The sequence below is a fragment of the Chrysoperla carnea genome, chromosome 5, assembly GCF_905475395.1.
Source record: "Chrysoperla carnea chromosome 5, inChrCarn1.1, whole genome shotgun sequence".
Taxonomy (NCBI): Eukaryota; Metazoa; Arthropoda; class Insecta; order Neuroptera; family Chrysopidae; genus Chrysoperla; species Chrysoperla carnea.
The window spans coordinates 64617989-64643820 of record NC_058341.1 but is presented as its reverse complement, the minus strand read 5'-3'; the positions used below and the strand labels follow the sequence as shown (position 1 = coordinate 64643820).

Below are 25832 nucleotides of genomic sequence, written 5' to 3'. Positions count from 1 at the left end.
CAAACTATGTATAACAAGGTAGGGGGTGCCAGTTGAAATTTTAAAGTTGGGGTGGATAGGGGCGAAGAAATGAAACTTAAAAAAATCATTATAACCTACTTTTTACGTCTTTAACACGCTGTAAAAATTTAGTTTGATATGCCTTTTCGTTTTTGAGGTATCGTGATCACGTGCGGGCGGACCATAAGACGGAAATTAACTAATTAGATGATTTTATGAACACCTAACCCAAATTTTGTAGCATCAATATTTCTAATCGTTGCAAACTTGGAATTAAAATTAGTATACCTTGGTATATATTTCATATATACAGGGTATAAAAATATACAAAGGAAAAGTATGATCCTAGGTATGACTCTTCTCTATAATATTGTAACAATGTTGCAAAATTTATTTAAGTAGAAAATGGCATCATCGCAACCATAAAACTGTTATTATTGTAAATTAACGAAAAGCATAATGAAGGTAAAGTAACAAATATTAATAACTATCATTTATAACTTGGATTAGTTAATCCATAATATTTCTGCTTTAATACCTACCTACTTTTCTACAAAACAACTCTTTTACACATTATAAACAGAATTCATTGTATAACATAATATTAACACCATTTTCATATCTAATACCTAAGGTAAATGTACATTATTACGGGATAGTACGTTATTCCATTAGTTTTATATTTTGATCGAAAGATAGGAAACACTAAAAAAATTTTTAATTTTACATAATAATACAGCCTCTAGAACTAAAATATTAACAGGAAAATCCACTTTTGAACGAACCTAATCAATACCCGTTCCGATAAAAAAACTGAGTGTTCAGTTAACACCCGGCTTTATTGCAAATATTTTATTTATGTATGTAAGGTTATACTCATACATTGTTAAGAAAATTTAAATTTTCTGGTAAGATTATTATATTTTGATTGGATATTTAAAAGTTTGATTGTAATAAATAAATAAATCGTTTTAAAGGTTTTTCAAATAATTTTAATTAATTATTAGCTTTAAGTTATTGTTTTTATGATTCCCGTAATTATGTTCTTAAATCAGTGATAGTGAACCATATTGGGAGTCTATCGTAATAAGGGAAAATAAGAAGTAGTATTATTATTTTTAACTTTTATTTTAATATTCGTGTTAAAATTATTAAAATATTTCATACCAATAGAAGCAGTAAAAATACCATAGACTATCGTGAGGTAATTGCAAGATATTTTATTTTATTTTAAAATAAAATAAATAAAGATTAAAAAATAATGATGTGAAGGGCCTCTATTATAGATAGATATCTGAAAAACGGAGGTTAAATTAATTATTATTATTACTATGATTTACGTTTTTTTTTGTTTGTTTTATTCGTCGAATTCCAAAAGACATGCTTTTTATAATAGCTATTTAATATGCTTTTTAACTCCTGGAATAGTGAGAAGAGTTTTAACCTCCTATATGTATGTAATTCCGGGAGTATCAAATTGTAAAGTAGAAAATTGAAATTTAAGTAAAATTTTGTAATTTAAATTAGTTTTTACTATTATTTTCACTATTATAAAAAGAATCAGAAAATAATTTAATTTTCTATTAATTTATCGAGGATTTTGTAATTTGCAATTATGTTGGAAATAGAAAAAAACAAAACGTTTATGGTCAAAATTGCTTTCTTCAACGGGAGAGTGAATTGGCATTGGCTCGATAAAGAAAATTTTTTTGATTACGATGATGACGATATTATAAAAAAGATTAATCTCCCCGTTCCAGTGACCAAGAGAGAGGAGGTATTTTCAATTCCTGATTTAAACTAAATCATATGAGCTAATTCTTCTATTTTTTTTAGAATTATTATCAAGACAATGATTTGTGATTTATAATACCTGTAATTTTTTACCAGTAGTATTTAGAAATAATAAATATATCATGATTTCTGTTTATTTAATAAAAATTTAAATTTTCTGTTTTTCAATCAAATTTTATATAAAAATACTCAATAAACTTAATTATGTTAAACAAAACAACTATTTTTTACCTATGTTAAGTGTGTATCCCCGAATTATGTAATTCCATTCCCCGAATTAGGTACAATAGCCAAATTTTATTACGGAATTAGAGACTAACTTGAAGTACAGAAAATTAACGTTTAATACTCAAGAAAATGATCAAAACTAATTGCCAATAAATCATTTAGTGCGACAAACCTATTTTCAAAGTGGAAATATTTATATTTATTCCTATAATCAGCTTTAAAGTGCATAACATGGTACATTTACCTTAAATACAATATTAAAAACGGCGGGGTCAACTGAACGTTTAGAAAATACGTAAGCTAAGGGTAAGGCCGTTTTTGTCTATGTAAAAACATTAAAGGGTCGCTTTTATATAATTTATGAATTTCTAAATAAACTTTTAAAGATCATTTGTTCATATTTATGATCCAGAGCACGTTCTAACAGAAAAAAAAAGTTTATCTGGTTCTTTACAATTCGTAAAGTATACGCAACTAAACTAAAATACCATTTGGTTTTCAATAAATATACCTTAACGTTACTTTATCACGAATGTCATCGTATTGCCTGTTTGCCTATATAATCAATTTAAATCGTTTACCATAATTCATAAAAATATGTTTCATATCATTTTAATTCAGTGCTGTCATTTTATATAAATCGAACTGTTGTGTCGAATTTGTATGAGAGGCGGGGAAGAAATTATTTTTTTGATAATTTGAGATAGCGCTTTTTAGGCCAATCATGATTTATTTTTGTTCAATGTGTGGGTGTTGTGATATCATGAATACATGTACCAAAATTTTGTTCGCAGCATCAATATTTTTAAGCGTTACAATATGCTATTTAAATTACTTACGATTAAATAATTTTGGTTTGCTATATTTGAGGGAATTATTTTTGATTTGTTTGACAACCAAATTTTTAAAAAAAATGTCAAATAAAAATTTCTTCTAATAAATATTGCTGTGTAGCTGAATGTAATTTCCTAAGACGGAACAAAAAGTAAAAGAAATGACTGTAGAAAAAGAAAAAGTACAAATTTTACAAGAAAAGCACTTCTAAAAAAATTACAAATATCAACAACACACGAAAGCAATCTAGGCCAATAGAATTACGGATTGTACGTGTTGTTGTTGGTTACATGTCAGAAGTGGTTTTAATCTCTAAAGAGGGTACTCACATAATGGACCTGCCGAGTACACTCGCCCGGAACCTGTGGACTGGAGTTATTAAACAAATTCGGCTGAAGATTTTATTTTGCTTCCTTGAAAGCGATATAACTCGTAAATGATGCACTTTAGAATACCGGTGCGTTGAAAATTTTGTTCCTTAAATGTTTTTCTAGAACTTACTAGAACTTTTCTAGAAACTAGAAAAAAAAATTTTTTGCTGCTGATTTTTGCGAAAATTGGCGAGAAAATGCTTAAAAAAGGCTATTTTTCAAATGAATTTATTTATTTGCAAATAATTGACCCCCATATCTTATAGCTGATACCTAAAAGAACAAAATAAGCTTTGGAACGTTACATTTGGTCTAATTGTTTTTGAACAATTCCATTTTGCTCTAGATGTCTGGAAAAAAATAATTGACTTTGAGCAGACCGCAAGGTCTGATTTTTTATGCGATTGCAATCTCCTTGACGGGACGAAAAGGTGAAATTTCATTTTTAATTAGCAATTTTGTTGCCCATACCCATATTCAATATTAACAACAATTAATGCTTCGAAAAGTGAATCAAAAAGAAGAATTTAAACGAAATAGACCTCGCTAGGGTTTGGAACAAGGCTACGACAATTTCGTTTTTTTTCTTTTTTTTTTCTCGGTATTGCAAGATTTGATAACTCAATAAGTTTTATTTAAATCGTGCAAAAAATTTTTCAGGAGACTAAATTGTAACGCAAAATGAAAAACATTTTATGTGATAATCCATTGACTACCGATGGAATAAAAGTAACTAAAGAGACAGCAAAAAGCCCTTTATTTTGTCAAGTAGCAAACAAATGGTGACAAAAGGTTGTATTTAGAGAATTTTAACAACAAAGGGGGATCGTTGAAAATTCACGGAAATTGAATGGCTATGCTTGAACTATTTTTTATAAATTAAAAGTATAGGGTATTTCAATAATTAACTGTATTTCAATAATTTTCACTTGTTTGTATTAATTTCTATTCTTGCATTTAGCCATTAATCAGCCACGTATCATTGTATTTAATTATAGTAGTTATGTAGTCAGAAAGTGTTTATTTGTATTTATATCATGATCGGATTATTCAAACAGAAAATACATTCTTCGTGACATGGCATAACATTGGTAACAAACATTTTATCATACGCCATTACAAATAAATTCATGGTTACAGTTACAGAAGTACTCACTGAGACATGAAAATAATATTTAGTATTTTATATATTGAAAGACGCATTCAATCAGAAGGATTCATAAATTATTTTTTTATGGCAAAAAGGTTTTTATCCTATGCCTATAAAATATATAAAATATAACGTAGGAAATAAGTTTCAAGTTCAAAACACCATATATAATACCGACATGGGTTTTTTTTTTTAAACTTTTTTATTTTCTTATAAATGTGCTAACTGTACCCTGCCACGCTTCGCTGTGGGACACTATGGTTGCATGGAATTATATGAGGATAAATTCATGGAAATAGACGAAGAAGATGAAATTCATACCGATTTATTTGATATCAGACTTACGTTCATTTGAAAATTTCCGATTGTTCATCCCTACTTTGACGCTCCACATTTCCACCCCTCGAAGGTTAAAAATGTGTATCGCATCAAAATTTGAGCTCAATCGATGCAGAACTTATTAAGTTTTTAAAACACACATAAACGAACAAAACATTAATATACATACAGGGTTTTCTATTATTGACTGCAGAACTATTGCCTCCTGAATATCCAAATATGGATCTGAGGCCTAATTTATGAGTTAATTATCCTACTGTTATTATAATCAATCAATAAAAATCAAATTCATCCAATAAAACACTACTTAAACAGATGATGTGCTGTATCATTGTGGAAGGCGCCTCTAAATGAAAAAAATATTACAAAAAATCTCTATTTGGCTACTTATATTATTATAAAAATTAACCGATAAAAACCACACTCCCTTTCTTTGTAAATTAGGTTGTGTACGCAACCTATCGTGCGAATATCACATACCTTAGGCATGTATTTGATTAAAACGGACCATATTTCGTTTTAATCAAATACATGCTAAGATACACATACTCACAGACAAACAATATAGGTATTTATATTGTGTGTTGAAGTTGAAATCTGTTATTATTTTAGCATAAAACTGAATATCTAAATTATATTAGCTTTAGATATAAACAGCTACAATTTCCGGCATTGTTCGCGTAAGTTCCATAACTTTCAACAACACTATGCTATTCGATTCTTGAGGTATTATATTTAGGAAAATAAAGAACTTTTCAGAATAGTCGAACAGTTCATGGTACAAAGTATCAAACATTCTGCGAAATTAGCCGAAGAATTGAAAAGAATCGATTTGAGGGTTGCCATTACTGAGAAAAACTCATGATGATTAAAACTACTCGCTTTATTTAAATAAATAAATAAGAATAAATTATAAATAAGAATAAATTATTATATAATTGATTCATTGGTATTCAATTTTTATAAAATGTTTTAAGTAATTGATAATAAAAATTGAGAAAGATTAGTTTGTCTTCAATAGCTACATTGTAATTTCGAGAAAAAGAGCTCGAAATATAATTCAACAATCAAACGAACTTACCTAGGTAATGAGATTCGATTGGAATTATATGAGAGTTCTTTCTCGAGATGATTATAATCCCTCCCTGGTCACTAAGAGTGACCCCACCCAAAACTAAAAAATTAGTAGCAACAAACTATTCTTGCGTAAATTTTAAAAAGTTTTAGCTTTAAACTGTATGAAGATAAGTGGATCTATGTGTGTATAGGTAAAAAATATATACTCTAAAGTGTGGCATATTGGAAACGTAGCGGTATTACATTGTAATCATCTCGAAAAAGAGCTCGAAATATAATTCCAATCGAACTTCATAACAAAGGTAAGTTCGTTTGATTGTTGAATTATTTACGCTCGCATCATATTTATCTAGAATTTATTGTGAACAAGTATTTAAATAGTATTGTGGTATTATTAATTATTATTCAGGTATTGTCAATAGGTATTTGTTCCAGCCGAACTCCATCGTCGAAAGCTACAACCAGGCCGAAGACCTGTCCAAGAAATACGAGGAAAATTTTTGTATAGCGGGCGGGCTTGAAGATAATAATTAGTTAGTATGTACTTGGTTTTATCCTTTATCAGGGCTCATTTTAAAGGTTCGGAAGTTAAGTTGAAGATGATTGTCTTTTCTTATCTTCCTGATCAGAAATATCATTGTAACAAGAAGAAGTTCAGAACCATAAGAAAATATAAAATAAAAAAACTTTTAACAAAAAGAAAACTAACTTCAAAAGAAAAACTTTTCCAAAACAAATTAATATGCACTAAAACGTAAAAAAATAACGATAATATAATGTAGTCGGTGTCAACCAAGAAACAACTCTGACAGAACAGTTTGCTACATTACCTTAGCTGACACCGACTACAAAAAAAACAATAATTATTTTAACTACATTATATTATCGTAATTTTTTTACTTTTTAGTGCATTTTAATTAGTTTTGGAGGTTTTTCTTTTGAAGTCGGTTTTCTTGTTGTTAAAAGTTTTTTTTTTATTTTGTGATTTTTAGTGAATCTGAAGTACACTAACTAACTTTTCACTAAAAAAAGATTGTCTTGTCGTGCATACTTAATGCAAATTTAAGACATTTATGGTTTTCTAATTGATGGCTTTGTCAGAACTGGACAAAATTGAAATATGACCACACGGAAAGCACCAGCTTTCAAATAGATAATAGATAAAAAGTAAAAAGTGCCGAGGTAACACACATTAAAAAAAAATACAGTCGAATTGATAACTTCCTCCTTTTTTGTTTGAAGTCTGTTAAAAATGGTAATGACGTACAACCGTTAAACATATTCATAAAAATGTTATTATTATTCGTTTTCAATTTTAAATGTATTTCTATATCAAGTAATAAATATGTATGTAATGAAATGCCTACTAAAATCTTTTACATCTGCTGACATGCAATGAGAAAACAAAATTATAGGTATTAATTGATTTGTACAACGGGCATATGTTGGTATGAACTTTTCTTCACCATATTGGCTCAAAGATATGTTTTGCAATTTGCTGTACCTATTTGTGATACACTTTGTATAACTGGAATATGAAACATGATTATTTTCCGTATGGATCTAAACTTACGGTTCCTTGAACGACACTTGAGGTCCTCTACAAGTTCAAGTTTCCATCATTAAGATAATCCTTGGTTTACCTAAAAGGCTCAATTACTGCAATTTATATATATACGGTGGACCAAATTAATCTATTTTGCATTGATCATTAAAAAATATCTGGTTTTGTATAGTTAAAAAATAACTTTAAAAAAAGTTGCAGAGTTAGATGGAGTACATAATCATCTAACATCAGATTAAACCTAGTTCTACGTTTTACTTTAATAATCAATTTGGATAAAAGGTAAGAAATATTGTTGGTTTTTAAATTAGTTACACTTGGAAATTTTTTAGTGTTAACATAGAAACCGTTATACTAAATTTGTACCAAATGTATACCAAATTTGTTTGTTACAAATTATTGTATTAAAACAAGTGAAATTTAAAAAACCCACGACAAATTTTTCGAGTACGGAACCCAAAACTCGCATTTGAAACATATCTAAGAACACTCTCTATTAAATTGCCTTTTTCCTTAAAGCCTTTTCCAAACTGAGCCGATTTGGAAGATTGCCAATTTTTAGTTTTTTCAGGTACGGAACCTTAAATTCGCACTTGAAACATAGCTAAGAACACTCAATAAATTATCCTTCAAACAAATCCAAATCGGCTTATCCTTTTAAGCGGTACGATGCCACAGACAGACAGACACACACATACTGGTCAAACTTATAACACCCCTTTTTTTTGGTTCGGGGGTTAATAAAGTATTCAATCAACATTATCTGTCAATGTGTTATCACATATTATAGAAACGCATATTTCCAAAAGATATAATAACACTTTATATTAGAAAGTTGATTTTCATTAAAGAAAACTAACATTTTTTCGAAAATCGTTAGCTTTCGGAAGAAAACTTATCAATGATAATAAAGATCATTCGTCTGTGTTAACAACCTTTAAGGCCAGATCAAATTTCAAGATCATTTGAAAATCAAGGTCAAATGACACTTTATAATAACACTTTATATTAGAAAGTTGATTTTCATTAAAAAAAACTAACTTTTTTTCGAAAATCGTTAGCTTTCGGAAGAAAACTTATCAATGATAATAAAGATCATTCGTCTGTGTTAATAACTTTTAAGGCCAGATCAAATTTCAAGATCATTTGAAAATCAAGGTCAAGTCAAATGACCTTGTAACTAAAATTTCATGTCAAAGTCATGGACACACAGTGCTTTAAGTGTTTAAAAAAAAATGTTACTTTTTAAGGAGGATAAACTTTCTAATATAAAGAGTTATTGTATATTAAGAAGAGAACTAGATCAAATCTGAGTTCAAAACATGATGCCCCTATCTTACTCTGCAACTTTTACTTAAGTTATCATTTGATAGGTCAGCTGCAAAACCAGCTATTAGCTATCATAGATTAAAGTAGTCCATCTTGTTCATTTTTTAACCAAAAAATCGGATCGTTTTTCCCATTTTTTTTTAATATGAATACGCAAAAATGTTAATTAAAATAGAAAAAATTAACACAAGTGGATGCGTTAACATCGACAAACATAAGCATTATTAAATTTTAAGCGCGGTATTCGATGAATACCATTATGTGTATAATATTAAATAAAGTGAATAATTAGATATAATATAAAAGGAAATGAATATCATTAAATTATTTGTTCGCTTTTGCCATCTGTTCATTAACAAAATTTTTATTTATGTTTAAACAGAATGATAATAATGATTTTCTAGAAATTATAATTGAATGGAATAGTAAATTGGATAACAAGTTCAAATATTGACAAACTTACACGAAAGCAGATTTAGATTTTATAAGGTTTTTCCGTTTAAACTGAGTCGACCGCATCGCTGTCATCTTAAAAAATTTTCAATGAATCATGCGACTTACAACATGTAAATTATACTTGTTGCATTTAAAATCGGAAAATAAGAGACGAAATGCCATAAAAAATATATTTTATACGTAAATTAACAATTCACAGAATTACATATCCACCCATACAATTATATTAAGAAAGTAGTGTATCGTAACCATGAAAATAAAATTAATGCACGGTGCCATTATTAATTATTTGTTTTGTACGACCTTATTTTCAACTTCATGAACGCAGACGAAAAATAAGAACAAAGTTTTCGATATCTCCCATGGTTTTCGAAATATCGAAAGCTCAATAATTAAACAAAATTTTCGATGTTTTGAAAATTACTCCAGGCATCGAAAAATTTTATTCTTACTTTTCGTCTTATATTGTGAAGTAACATAATTCTCTATCAAAATTGAAAAAATATTTTTTTTTTAAATTTGTGTCCTCACTAATCATCGCTTTAATATCGTTACTGCACGGAGAAATGATAAAATAGTATGCAGAATAATAAATGGTTTGTATATCAACTCGCTTTCACTATATTATAACGTAATTTTTCATAGAACCAAGACGAAAAAGATGAATTTAGCGTAATTACGATTGGCTCACAGCCTCAACGCTTATATATACGTTACAACCAATAATAAGTAGTTTCTTTGTTATTCAAAAATATAACTATTTTTTAATACCAATTAATTATTGAAATTTAATATTTAAAATAAATTACTGAAATATACTTTAGACGAATTATTCTTTTATTCAATTATGAATTTGTAGAGAGCACACCGTATGGTCCATTGTCTGAATCGATCATAGCGCCCGATGCGGACAAAATTTCATTAAATCATGCTGTTTGAGCCGTTTTTTAATGGTAATAAAAAAAACTGGAAAATATACCGGAAACCGACGTTTATGGACACCACTATCCCAAGTGACTCACTTCATCCCTAGAACTAGAAACTGTCAGCATACAGCTCTATGATACAGCTTTGAATTTACCTCTGTCAAACAAGAATCAGAGAAAGAGATCGGCATCATTCAACAGATTGCCGTTAATAATGGTTATAACGTTGAGACAATTAAGGAAATGGTGACTAAGAAACAGCAAAAAATGGCACTAAACGCGATTTATGGTGATAACATCAGCATAAAGGGACCATATCATATTATCACGTACTATGGTCATGTTTCAGAAGTCATCGGCAATATTTTAAATAAACAAAATGTTCAATCAGCGTTCAAACCACCATTAACTCTCGGAGGTATTCTCTTGAACAATAAAAGCAAATTGGAAGACGACAGAAAATCAGGAGTATAAAAATTATCCTGCGAGTGCTCAAGTTCATATATTGGCCAGACAGGGATAGATTTTGGGAAACATATAAAAGATCACCTCCGATCTTATGCCAACAAAAAAAAAAACCATGCAGCCTTTGCTACTCATCTTATTGATACATGACATAAACCCAAGAAAGGGTTCGAAATTTTACACGTAACAAGTAAGAGTTCAAGGCTTAATTGGTTGGAGGCATTAGAAAACTTCAGGAACAACTTATTCTTCGCACGTACGACCAGACTGGATCAAAATGTTCACTTATTGGTATTAAGAAATTTCGACTTTATTTTATTATTAAAATGTAATTTTTTTTTAAAATCTTGATCTTCATAATTTTTATGTTAAGTAATCATTTATTGCGTTCTTAATACCTGTGTTTAACTTGTTTTGTTTGAACCTGGCACAAAAAAATATTGTATATAAACAGCTGTTTTTATACCATGCATATATGAAATATACATAGTATATTAAGTTTCGTCCCAAGTTTGTAACGCTTAAAAATATTGATGCTACGAACAAAATTTTGGTATAGGTATTCATAGAATCACCTAATTAATCCATTTCCGGTTGTCCGTCCGTCCGTCCGTCTGTGGACACGATAACTCAAAAACAAAAAGAGATATCGATCTGAAATTTTTACAGCGTACTCAGGATGTAAAAAGTCAGGTCAAGTTCGTAAATGAGCATCATAGGTCAATTGGGTCTTGGATTCGTAGGACCCATCTTGTAAACCGTTAGAGATAGAACAAAAGTTTAAATGTAAAAAATGTTGCTTATAAAAAAATAAAAAACTTTTGTTTGAAACATTTTTTTGTAAACATCACTGTTTACCCACGAGGGCGTTAATTAGGTGCAATTTTATAGTATGTATTAATATAGGAATATCAAAGTGAATATCCTTTGTTATTTACGTGACGTCAAAAAAACAAACGATTGCGCATCAACACTTGCGCATTATATGAGAATATCAGTTAAATATGTCAGATATGTATGTATGTGAAATGTGACAGAGTTATCAACACTGCCTATACATGGTATTTCAACAATTAACTCAGTCAATTGTTTGTTTTCACTTGTTTGTTTAGAACTTCGATTGTTTGATAATGGCCGTACAGGTTGAAAAAATTGTCACAAATATATAATTATTTGTTTTTATTTGTTTAAAATAAATATAATTTAGTGGACTTGGCAAAAAATAAAAAAAAATTAGTTTTTATTTATTGATAATGGAATTCCACAAATTAACGCTCGACAAAACTAATAAAACTGGAAAAACTGAATAAACAGAATCTGAAAAGTGGATAAAACACATGATTTATCTATGGATTTATCTAATGATCATTCCAGCATAAGCTGCAGTACACGTTCGGAGAATAATCTATGAAGGCTAACAAGACCTTTTTTTAATGTTTTTCTCCTCTGGGAAGTTAGTCGTGTGGAATACGCGGGTTGCACTCACTCGACTTCAGTACCACACCGACTATGTACTGCCAATTTATTTAGGTTAGGTTGGCCAACGAAATTGGGGAAAAAAAACGCGATTATTCTTGAAATCAATTCTCCTATACTCTTGTTACACTTGTGTTTTCTACCTTCAATTGTCTGGAGCATTTCCGTAGATTGATTGGATTATTATGGTTGGGGTACCACGTGTGTCATATCATATATAGGTACCATTATTGTATGTTTACATTGTGACCATGACTATTTGATTAACTATTGTTCATATGGGTTGTACCAGTAGTCGTCAATCAACTGATCTTACTGATACAATTTGCCGCACGAAAAACTGTGCAGAAAGACAGTATTTATCCTGCATAAGTAAAAATAAATAGCGTAGTGAAGAGTATAATAATAAATGTGTCTGGTTTCATCTGGTTGGAAAAAAATTATTGTTTGCTCTTTTTATACATTCAACGTTATTTGATTTAAGTTTTACATTATTAAGGTAGAATGCCCGTTATAGTTCAAAAAAATATGCTTATACAGGATGGGTTATTTTAATCTATAACGGCTAAAAGCTCGTTTTGTAATTAACTAATAAAAAAATAACTCATGAAAAAAATAAGTAATTTAAAAAAAATACAACTGTATTTTTTCTGAACTGATGTATTCCGTGTTTACGGTCACCTGTATATTACGAAAATAATTTTAAAATGTACAGTCAATAACAAGTCGCAAAAACGAAATACTAAATACGTTCAAAGTTCGTAAAATTTGATTTGTTAGAGCGTCACGAAATTTTGTGACCATAATTGATTCATAAGAAATTAAAAATATGCAATTTGTAAAAATAATATGCATTTTAAATTAACAGTAAATATACTAAAGTAACAAAAAAAAAAAAAAGTTAAAAAGAGCCAAAAAATTAAAATTTGATCAAAATACGTCGTTTAAAAGTGATTGCGAATTACCTTTGACCGTTCAATTGTAATAAACAAATTAAGGGTCAAAAATTAACATTTTCACACAATTTTTTTTGGATTTTTTTCTGCTCAACAAAAGATGAAACATACGGCAAATGAAAGATAAAAAAATAAGGAAAATTTAAGTTGATCACTTTGCGTTTGCCTGCCTCAATAGACCTTTTTCACAATTTTTTTTTTTTTTTAAATGAAAGTAAATGTCTTGATAAATGGGTTAATTTTTTTCCCCGATTTTTTTCGAGCCATATGACCGAAAAAACAATGAAAATCATTAAAATTCAAATTGGCGAAAACGATCCGGAAACACACGAAGTTGAACATGTTACACGAAAGTTGGTTTGACGTCATTTAAACTTGATAATATATCATTAATACGACTTTTGACACTGTTTTATTGTGCTTGTCGGATTGACATCACAGATCACATGTGCGGTGGAGCAAAAAAAAAAATCGTTTTAAATTATTTAAAATATTGTGAATTTTTTTCATAGTGTTTTTATTGTTAAAAATGCTTAATTTTTGAGTTACAGGCTTTACTCGACCTATTGATAACTTTCAAATCGAGGCACGCAGTCTGGTGGTAGAAAAATAAACTATTAATGGATTACAATTGTCGAGTAAATACATACTGTTTATATTAGCAATAAATTGTTTATAATAAATTCTCGATAAATAAAATTTAAATGGAAGTTGGAATTTTTACAGAACGTGTTAAAACAAAAAATAGAGTAACTTGTGCAGTAAGAGTAAAGTAAATAAAAATTTAAACGTAGTTTTCCCATTAATTTCCAAAAGCAAGCGATCGTACAGTGTTATTAGAAAATTTTTTTAATAACAATTTTTTATTACTACAAATATTATAATAATTATTTTGAAGTTAAATTTGTATAATAATAATAATAATAATAATAATAATAATAATAATAAATTAATTAAATATTTTATCGACATTGTAATACTTTGGGCATAAGTAAGATCTATAAAAAATTTTGTTTTTCCAGTTTCCAGACTGCAAACACTTTAGTTTATATTTTATTTCGCAACGAATTCTGTCTGCTGCTTACATAACATTCAATGTAACTGCCAGGTATTATGTGGATATTATAATTATTCTGAAATTGATGGATTTTTGTTTTTGAGTAAACACGCCTCATATAATAATCGTTCAAAAAACGCCAACTTTAAAGCTTTGAGCATAATTTTTACGTAATTTTCATTAAAGTCTATATTAATTATAAATAAATTTTTATCAACAAACGACGAATAGAAAACGAAAAAGGTTTTTTTAACGTTTTTTGACTGATCACATGGGTTAAACATTTAAAAGTGTAAGTTACTTTCCGACATGTTTTTTAAGCCACGCCTCCATGTCAGTTCCCAATATTTTCATAAAAAATTATCAAATAGCATTTCTGTTTTTCATGAAAAAGGTCTATTGTTAAATAATTAATTAATTATTTTTTTAAATCTTTCATGAACATATAGTTAATGCTTTAATTTAACTTGTTGCAATTTTTCTACAAAATTAATAAAGATTTTCATATATTTTTCTCCTTAAAACATTTACTTTTGACTGCGATTAAACGTTTTTATGAATGAGTATTATATGTATGTGTAAAAATCTTAAAGGTAGGTATGTGTATGCACTAGTGATGGGACGAATATTCGCATTCGCGAATATTCGCTTATTTTTTAACATACGCATTGGCAAAAAACGATGCGAAGGATCTTTAGAAGTGATTAGATCACTTTTTAATAACTGTAACATTTGAATGCTGGACAAATGCAATTATAGAAAACTAACTAACCTCAAATAAAAAAGGCTAAACTTTTCTTTTAATGGATTTATATGGCTTGTTTTTAATGAACTTATACGACGGGCTCTTTTACGCTAATGAAGAATTAAATGTACCTACTAGCTCGACCCGTTAGGAATTCCACTCCCGTGGCTACCGTAACCCATGTACTTCTGTGATCGTGAATAAAAAAAAAAAAATAAAAAATTTCGTAGAAAAGTGGTGACAAAAATTAAAAGCTATTAAATTAATTATTAGGAGAATATTTTTTTAAAATAGTTTCATTTGAAATATCTTTACAGTTGCTGCGATTCACTTCTTAATGATGTCTTCAGTATTAGGAAAACATTTATAAAAACAGTTACTTTGCAATCATGTTTGCCTGATACACTTATTATTTAACTCATTTAAAATATAGTTTATTATTATTTGTCTAGCCAGTTTTTTCCTAAGCGGTATCATTTTAGTCCGTGAGTATATTTTTCATCAGGAGCTAACATGATAAGCTTGAAAATGAGGAGTGTATCATGGAATTTGATAAAGGAATAAGAAAGATAAGGTATGAGCAGAAAAAAACATGCTGGAGAAATAATATATAAGAATCAATTAAGTTAATTAATACATTATAATTTGTGAGCGCATTTGAAAGTTAACATTTGCATTCGCGAATATTGGAAATAAACATTCGCTCCATCACTAGCATGCACACTCTCAGTTTTATATAAAAACGCAATCGTTACTACATATGCTAATACAAACTTTAAAGATACATATAAAACTCGTTCTCAAAAACACCATAAAAACGTTCAATCACAGTCAAAAGTAAATTTTTTAAGGGGAAAATATATTAAAATCTCCAATAATTTTTGTAAAAAAATTAAACCAAGTTAAATTAATCTTTATGTTCATGAAAGATTTTAAAAAAATGGTTAACAATTGAATTGAGACGGGCAAACGCAAAATGGTTGATATCTCCGGTTCTACTTATGAGGTTGAGTTCAACTTAACCTCCAGGCTTAACTTACAGGCTTAAAATTTTCTGTATTTTTTTATCTTTTTATCTTCATTTGCCTTTGTATGTTTCATCTTGATACGACTTTTCTTAGTCAAGATATTCAATTTATTTACTAGCCGATTATTTTCCGAGAGAAGAGAGGGGCATAAAAATAATCATAGAAAGCCGTAGATCTCCTATACAAAAATTAGTTTATTTGTTTTAACAATTGCAAAATACAAAAAAAAAAAAATGTGTGTTCTATAAGCAAAATACAACATTTTGATTAAAATAAAATATCCATACGACCTTTTGTTGAGGAGAAAAAAAAATCAGAATTGTTAATTTTTGACCATTAATTTGTTTAAAACAATTGAACGATCATAAGTAAAAGGTCAAAACTAGTATTGGACGACGTATTTTGTTAAAATTTTAATTTTTTGGCTCTTAACTTTTTTTTTGTCGGCGCAAACTTTTTCTCAAAATTCGAAAAACGTCGAAACAATAAAAATTCTTGCTAAAAATCATAATTTTTACCAATGAAATCCAAGGTTTACCAATTTCTTTTGTCACCATCGTACTCAGCGCATTTTATTACATCAAAATAGTAAATAAACTAGACTCTTTAATTTTTTGACATAAAAAAGTTTACTCGACCAAGCTAAATACCAAGCTTTTAATAAATGGTCTTTAGGACTTTATTTATAACAAATATTATTAGTTTCTATTAGGATGTGGTATTATTTTTTGATGAATTTATTATTATGTGATTGATACTCGTATTGATAAGTTAATGTAGTTCTGATGTAATTTGCAATTCCCACAGTGAAGATAATGGAAAAACTAAAAAAAAGTTACTATTATACGGAGGATAGAAATACTCAAGTCATTTAAACCAATATTTTGTATACTTAATTATACCGTATGTCCAAGAATTCTTTTAATAGTAGGTATCTTTCTTCTAAGTTAAATACAGAAAATTGTTTGAATAAAGATGTATGAGATTGGAACTTGATCATCAAAGACATTGAAAAGGGGGATTTCTACAACCAGGCCAACTTCAATTCCTGGCTAACTCAACGAACATTTTAGGCATCCTATATGCATCCTAAGGAACGAATTAGATGAAGCATTCAACCCGGACGTACTAATTCCTTGGTCTATCTGGGAATGTTTTGCGCACCATCAACGTCCTTAAAAACTTTTTAGTAACTTTTTTTGTTCCGAGGTAAATTTTTGTGCAACTTTTTTGGATTTTTGTTTTTTTGATACTATTTTGAACCCATCCCCCATAGTCAAGAAGTGTGTACCTGAAAAAATTTTTTTTCCCAAAAAAAATTGGCTTCTTACTGCATATTTTCTCACATATTCAACGTGCTTTTAAAGTAGGTTTCATAGCATAAGTTGTTTTGCATTGTTATTAGAATTTACTGAATGCAATGGTATTGTACCTGCTTATATCATTACATAACGCGAGGTTTTCTTTTGGTAAAGAAATATTGTAATGCTTCAGAAGGTCTATAATTTTACATGTAAGTATTTTTTAATATGAAATAAATACGAATAATGAATTAACTTGATAAACTTTTATGCGAGGCCTTCTTAGGCGTTGCCGAAAACGTACACCTTCACTATCCAGGTTCAACCCTGTCACAAGTTTCGCCAAAAAGTTAGTTTTGACCGTTACGTCTAACAAACCAGACTATGAACGAGATGTTGAATTCATATTAACCTCATCTACTGCATACCTGTTGGGAGCAAGAATCATTCTCAATACCTTTTTTATTTATCAACTCAAAATGATTTTTTGGGAAAAAAAACCTTGATAAACTAACTAAACTACGATATTAGGTATAATTTTCAGATGTAACCGAAATTTAATTGTTATACAATCAACACTGTAGTGTGGTCAATATGCTTTTTGGTAATGCATTCTTGAGTAAAGCTTTGAAACTTTGCATTAAGTTTTCAGAAACAAAATAATAATGAAATTTCACGTGATAAGATCCAATTTATTTTCGACAGAAATAGGCTTTGTGATCGAAAAACTATTTCCCCTTGTTTCGATCATGGCAGATCATGTATGTTTAGTTAAGTATGGGGGATATTTTTTCGGAAAATATTGGTTAATTTTCGAAAAACGGAAATAATCCAAAATATTGGCCATGCTCAGTCTAATAAAAGCATGCCTTACTATATTCGAGCCATAGTTTGGCCTGCACGGTAATAAATTTTTTGTCGATATCACTATTTTAGTATTGGTGTGAGCACTATACTATTTACTGTATTGAGGGAACAGAACATTAGGAATAGTTATGTCGGATAAGTCGCAGCAGTATGGGCGCCAGATCCTTACTGGTTGACGATACTTACAGTACTTTTAACAGAGAGCCCTATTCTATACTGTAATATTATTTATGCTAACATATAGTGTCGATACCATATCAGCATTTTAGTAAACGCCATTCATTTCTAACCGTGTGGCAAAAAAAGAACAATGAAATTCCTAGGCCAAACTATGACTCTCACCAAAAACGGAGGGTTTTCTTCGATTCGTCCTTGTTTCATGACTTCTATGACGAATTTCGCATTATTTCTACTCCAAAAAAGTCAAAATTTACCATAAATGGAGTATATCTTCCAAACTAAGAATTGGATTTGACCGTTGGTATTTTTTTTCGACTCGAATACTTGGAACTCGGATAAAGAGCACCCAAACAAATGTTTTCATAAAAAAACAAACTGTTCACATCCGGTGAAAGATTTATTTCCAAAGTTTCAGAACTATACTCAAAAGTGCAGCGTACGGGCGTTCTTCGTCGTATACCGATAGCACTATAGAGTAACTTACGATAGGACAGGATGAATACGTTTTACTACACTAGAAATGGCGTTTCAATGTTTGGATGATCAATATGATTATTTGATTTTTACTTATTTGCTGTCCGAAATAAAGATAGAGTGTAGTTAACTGTACTTTGAGTGTTGTGTTGTCCATCCAGATAACATCTAAATCTAATACTTACTGTTAGTGTGTATTGAAGAATGAGGATTGTAAGCAACATAAAAGGATGTCGTAAAATAAATATTTAAAAAAAATATACACACAGCTTTTATTCACTTTTTAGATAAAGAATCAAAGGCTTTATTTACTATTATACTATTATTCGACGGATATAGAAAATACAAGACCTACAAACTAGTCAGACACATGACTGAATGGGTGCAAAGGAAATGTTAAATCGTCTTGAATTCATTTTTATTTTAAATATCTAGAAACGTGTACAGCTGTTATAATGAACGGTGTCTGTTTTCCACAGGCAAATGAAGTCAAATATCTGGGTATACACCTTGATAGAAAGCTTACTTGGCGTAAACACATCTGGTTGGAAAGAAAACAGCTAAAAAAATATCATTGAACATATAGTGTTCGTGTATAAAACAATAGTTAAAACTGTGTGGACCTATAAGGCATTCAGCTAAGCGGAACTGCTAGCAATAGCAATATAAAAATCCTGCAAAGATCTCAATCAAAAATGTTGCGAATAATTAGTGATTCTTCGTGGTATGTGCGTAATGACGATATTCACCGAATTTTCGAAGTGACCACATTGCGTGAAGAAATGGCGCGTTTCAGTGATAGATAGATACCTGGCATGCATGATTAAATTCTTGGACAAGTGTGACAGTGTGAACAGACTAAACAAACAAAACGTGCTAGATTTAAGATTTAGATTTATTTAACAGTCATTGTGAACAGACAAAACAGACAAAACGTGCTAGATTTAAGATTTAGGTTTTAACAGTCATTGTAAACAGACTAAACAAACAAAATGTGCTAGATTGAAAATTTAGCTTTATTTAACATAATCATTAGATTAAAACAATTCATATACTTAGTTTAAGCATATTAAGGTGATCAGCAGTGGGAAGATTACCGTTCAAGTCAACCTTTTAGTCACTGATCTATTTATAGTATTTTTAAAAACTGATAATAGAAAATAGGAATATAAAAATTTAAAAAAAAAATTTAATATACTTTTGACTGTATTTATTACATATTTAACTATGGTTAAAAACTTTATACTTATACACAAGGTTCCATAATCATTGAATTCATTTTTATTTTAACCCATCAGCACTTGCCATATGATCATTTTCCTTACGGTCGATTTAAAACATAAACAACTTTTATTTTTCAAATGGTATATGTGGTTGAATCTTCATATAATATTTTCCTTTTTCGAATTTATAATCTTTTCAGATTTTTTCAACCTATCTACAGTTTTTTTTCAAGTTCTTTAGAAATTGTGATAGTTTCTCTCATCACGAGAGGAATATGTATGCAAAAAAATCTTGAGAAATTTTCGGGCCTATTCGTGTACTTTCATTAGTTTAACATAAATCGTACTCAGTAAATTAAAAAAAACTTGTCATAAAAATATGGTGAAATTAGTTAAAATGAATTTAATTATTTATATTATGTCTCTGCTCCAATATTTTCACTTTCAATCATAATTCAATTATCATGTAATCAATTTATTTTTAATCATCTAGTGCATTAAAAATAAATTTATATAAAACTATGTAGAGGTTATTATAAATAAAGAATATTTACCGCGCGAAATATTTGACGTATATGCAGAACGCGTGAGAAAATCTCTCAACACGTGACTAGAGATTAAGTACCGAACGATTGACACGAGTGCTGACAGGTTAATGTAGTTTTCATGTCATTTTTGCATTTCAAAGGGAATTTTTTTGTACCCCGACCTAACGGGCCAATTCTTACTGTGTGTGCATGCACCTTCCAATGTTCAGGAAGGTGCCTGTATCAAAATCTACATCTAACTTGGTGCCGCTAGAAAGTTTGGTCATTGTTATGGGCCAAATAGGCCAATTAATAGAAAACATTTCTGAAGGGATTTTTGAAAATTTGAAAATTTTGAAACTATTTAACCAAATAAACCAGAAACGTATACTCGGAGGCTTTCGGTGTCGCTGATAACTATTTCGCAGTCAGAATTTTAAACTACGATGCCCTCTTAAAGTAATTAGCCCCGCCCCGCTGGTCCAAAATAACAATATCCTGTAAATATTCAACATGGTGAACCAAAAAAGTATACTTGGAGGTTTTAGGGGTCGCTAATCACGATTCTGTTGTTAGAATTCCGATATATTCCTCCCTTCTTCCCTCTGACGTACTTGATTGAAGCACTATGAATAACTTTTTACAAATTTTACAAATGAACATATCTTACTATTAAATATTAACTTATTTATATTTTTAAAATATTGGCCATTTTGTCCTTCACATCTAACTGTATGTTCACACTAATTAAATTTACAAAACGCAATAAATATAAAAAAAAAATGAAGATAATCTGAAATGCATGCTTTCGACCTGCTGAAGTTGGATCTGCAAACCGTTTGTAGTTATGAATTGGGGCCTGGGTATGGTATATACATTTTCATAATTCGTCTGGTCTGTAAAATTTTATTTGGTAATGGAGCGTTTTATGTACAATTATTAACAATCATCAGTATTTCGTACAAATTTCTGATGTTTCATATTATTTAAAATCTCTTGTTCAGCATCTTCCATTTTTCTATTCCCAACATTTCGATAAGTATGCAAAATTCTTCTGGTCATTAAATACCTTTTTCGTGCACTATTTAGATTTAAAATATTTTGTGACGCACCACATCTTGATTTGAATTTATTTGGATAGTTTGCGTTTTCGTTAGAAGTTGATTGTAGTACGTTTTGGTTCGGTGTGGTTGATTCGGTAGATGGATTATCTAGCATGTATGTAGAATTAGAAATGTGCCTTGATTTCAGATCGTCATGGACTTTATCAAGTTTTTCAGTCAAATTTAAAATGATTTGTTTTAAGCGTGCGACATTTTCTGTATAGTTTTTATGTTGAAGTGCTGTAAAACAAAATTTTCACATGTAATAATCAAAGATTAATTATATTACAATCATCTTAGATTTTTAAATTGCATTTTTCGGTGTAAGCCCCACTTTTTGATTACGGTTAGGGTGATTAAAGATAAGTTAAAATTTGAAAAGACATGATGCTACCCCTTAGGAGAAGACCGTCATCTTGGGTTAAAGGGGTGAGTTTGTTTTTATTGTAATAAATATTGATTTTAGCGAAAAAAGTTTCGAGAGAATTTTTGTAGAGAAATTCTCATTAGAAAAGGTCCTATGCATTTTATGCGTAAGTCACATATTAAACAATCTACTAAAAAATTAGTACAAAATTTGAAAAAAATAATTTTGAAATTTTACGATGCTAACATTGCAAAAATTCCATAACAGCAATCTTTGCCTTAACATATATATGTATATGAGCATTTTTACTCTCAAATAGCGTTATTAATGTTTTAGAAGCGCGTAATTTCTGCTTTAAATAACTCTGTATGCGCTTTCTTCGGAAGTGCGAATTTTGGCGACCTCTGGCGCGAGAACAACGCGTCATAGTAAATAATTGCTTAGAAAAATGTTATTTCCAATTATCTATAACTTTCATTGAGACTTTTTTCCATTCTTTTCACCTGAAATGCTTAAGTCGCAAAAAGGAATTTTATTTGTCTCAAATTTTGCACCCACTTTTCAGTAGATTGTTCATTATCTGACTTACACAAGAAAATGTTATTCTCTACAAAAATGCTTCCGGAATTTTTTTTCGCTAAAATCAATACTGTAGCAGTTATTGCAAAAAAACAAATTAACCCGTTCAAATCAAGATGGCGGACTTTCCTCAAGGGGGTTTACCATTCTAATCGTAACCAAAAAGTTTTCCCTCCAAAAATTCGATTTACTATATAATATTTCCATCCACTTAGAGTAGTGTTTTGCCCAAAATGTGAATCAAGACTCTGATCTGAACGCTACATCCATATGTCACATTTCCCCTTTGGATGTCGCCAGAAACATCCTCCCTGTATATTTATAACTATTAGATATATATTTCTTTAAATTTAAACTCAAAGTTTTCATTTTTTTCTACTCACCCTGGTAAAACGTCCCCTAAAAATTATCAAAGATTTATAATCTGAAAGATTTCGTATCAATTTACAGATCAACCTGCATTATCGTAAAGTTCGTGGAATAGTAAATTTTGTGGCTTTTCAGAATAATATTATGGTAAAAATTATAGCATAATAAAAATAGACAATAGCTATTAATTATGCGACAATCGTTAGTGTCAGTTATTATCATCGGTGATGCTACGTACACAGTAGATAGTAACTATAAAAATGTCTATGGTGTATTCATATAGTAAATGTTGTTTGCCCTTTCATATAATTAACCTCACAGCCATATGAGTTTGGTTACAGATGCTTTTTTGAATGTTTGTTTTAAAGTTATTGTTGTAATTATGTTCTTTTTTTTAATTAATCATGATATGCGTGGACACACAGCTAGCTTTAGCTACCAGCTACCAGCTACAAGCTCTCTGTTTGTTTGTTTGTTTGTTTGTTTGCTATTATATGCAAAATCATTTGTTTTTTCTTTGCTTTAATATAGGCCATTCGATTTTTTGTTATGGTTGCTACAGGTTTAATAAAAAAAACTGAACTAACAAAGATAGTACGATAAACAAACCTAGAATTTTTGATTCCCTTGAAAAAATTGTTTGCTGGGTGTATTGATTTGCAGTTTTTTGCGTTAGCTTCAGAAAATAATCCTAAAGAAAGTCTATATGGTTTAAAGCGGAAGTTTTTACTTTTAACCACCGCGCTATTGGGGTGAAGGAGGTTTATACCGTAAAGTAAATCAGATAACTTTTTAAAATATTTTATAAAGGTCACAATGCTAAAGTAATACGAAATTTAAGATACTTTTAATTATAAACTTCTTTATGCACCTCTCTCTTACCTTCCGAGGTGCGAAAGGAAGTTAAAACTTTTCATGACGCATAAGGGGATTTTTGGGATCTAGAATTTTTTGTCAAATTGTTTAATTAGTTAACCCTCTCCCTCTTTTAGCTTACATAATTTGATCCCCTACATAAATAATACTATTTTTTTTGAAAATTTCAGCCTTTTTGAGGCATCTAAGGGGGTTTTTAACGTTGTTGATTTTGAATTTATGATCAAATTGTTTAAATTTTCAATGAAAGATAAAACAACCAGGAAAATTTTAAGTCTAAGAACACCACGTGTTCTGTTTCTTTCGGTTTACAAGATAGGTCTCACGAATCTCTACCCGTACTGAGTAAGCTAACGTGCAGCCGAACAAACGCGAATTCAGTGATTTTATGAGCACCTATACCAAAATATTGTTTGTAGGATCAATATTTCTAAGCGTTATAAACTTGGGAATAAACTTCATATGCTAATTATAATATGTTAATTTAATAATTAATAAAATTTAATAACAGTTTAAAATTGAATGTTTTAAATGTCATCCAAGTTTCAACCGAATATTACAGACCTAGTCGTTTCAATGTTTTCTCACTTGGTGTGTACATTGAAATAACATGACATGTTTTGTTGTTATGTTTTGTTTATAAAAAATAATAAAATGTCAATAAATTTGTTGACAAAATATTAATGTTACCCATTTCTATGCCATGGGTTGTTTATGAATGTGATGGGTGCACCACAGTAGGCAACAACCTGTTCCGGATAAGGCACTTTGGAGCTCAGACCAACAATTTTTAATATCCTGAATGTGTGTTATAAAACACATTATATGTATTATCAGTATCTACATTCCAATTTAGTATGTAACGTTTGTAACGCTTAGAAATATTGATGTTAGAAAAAAAATTTGGTATTGTTGTTCATAAAATCATCTAATTAATACATTTACAACTTTTCTTCAAAATTGATACTCTTGAAGAAATAATGCGTTCAATGTTGCCCTACCGGGTGCATGGTTGACAAAAAATAGGCAAGTGCAATGGTGGCGCACAAGTATCATGCTCATTGGCCAGACTAGTCAACTGATGGCAGTTGATTGGCTAGCGCCACTGACACTACAATTTGACAGATACTGTGAACAGTATAAATTGTAAAAACACGAAAGTAACAGTGTGCAGTCCGCCACCAAATTAGCAAAGAGTAACATTCACTAGCTAATTCTTACTGATGATGACTACTTGGTAGTCGAAAATACGTATTTTAAAAATACAAAAAACTGATCTAGGAATTGGGGCAAAAATCGAAATTTATTTCGACATATCCTAGAGTTCTCATTTATTATCTTCGATAATATTTATATTAAGTGCAATGGTGATAATTCAATAAATATATTAAAAACATATTAATGACTAGCTGTATCCCGTCACACTTCGCTGTGGGACATTATGGTTATATGGGAATAGATAAAGTACCTAGTAAATTTTATGAAATTTGAAAAACCCTTTATAAAAGAGTTCTCAACTTTTAAACGGCTGGACTGATTATCATGTAACTTACAGTTTTTTAATTTACACATCATGCCCTTTTATTTGGTACCTGCAGGCGAGGGTATATTTGAAAATATTCGATCATTCATGAATAGAAAACACATGCGTGAGACAGGAAAGAATACTTTTAGTAGATATTTTATAGAGCCGTATCTATTAGAAGCTCTATATCAAATATTCTTAACATACTGCTAGTGAGAATAAAAAGAGGCATTCTGAACATACTGCTAGTGAGAATAAAAAGTAGAAGTATCTTTTGTAAATATTATAAATTACATAAAATTAAAAAAAAAATCTAGTAATACGACAAATATATACGACATTTCATCGACATAAAATTGCATCCTGATTTCCACCTCCTGGGCGTTAAAAATTTGAGCTCAAGCGATTTGTAAGAATTTAAAGCATTTACATTCAGTACATGTTACTGAACCTATTAAAAAAATAACTCCTGTAATTCAATGAAGAAAAAACTCTCTGCAGTTTGAATTATAACATATATCGAAAATTTTCAAAGTGTACTTTTCCCCCTCGAAACTGTACTTTGTTTCGTTCCAATTTAATGATCAATATAACAAGCTCGATTTCACTTAGAACGCCAATATAAATAAAACTTTCAAATTGATAC

The 25832-nt window shown here is 29.6% G+C and overlaps 1 protein-coding gene across 1 annotated transcript in view; it reads right to left on the bottom strand.

Moving 5' to 3' along the window:
• Window positions 1–21264: 21264 nt before the first annotated feature.
• LOC123301299 overlaps window positions 21265–25832 on the bottom strand; it is a 37538-nt gene continuing 32970 nt past the window's right edge. Inside the window, exon 5 of the mRNA XM_044884035.1 lies at window positions 21265–21710. Coding sequence (XP_044739970.1) covers window positions 21307–21710 — 404 coding nt within the window. The 3' untranslated portion in view covers window positions 21265–21306. The remainder of the gene's footprint in view (window positions 21711–25832) is intronic.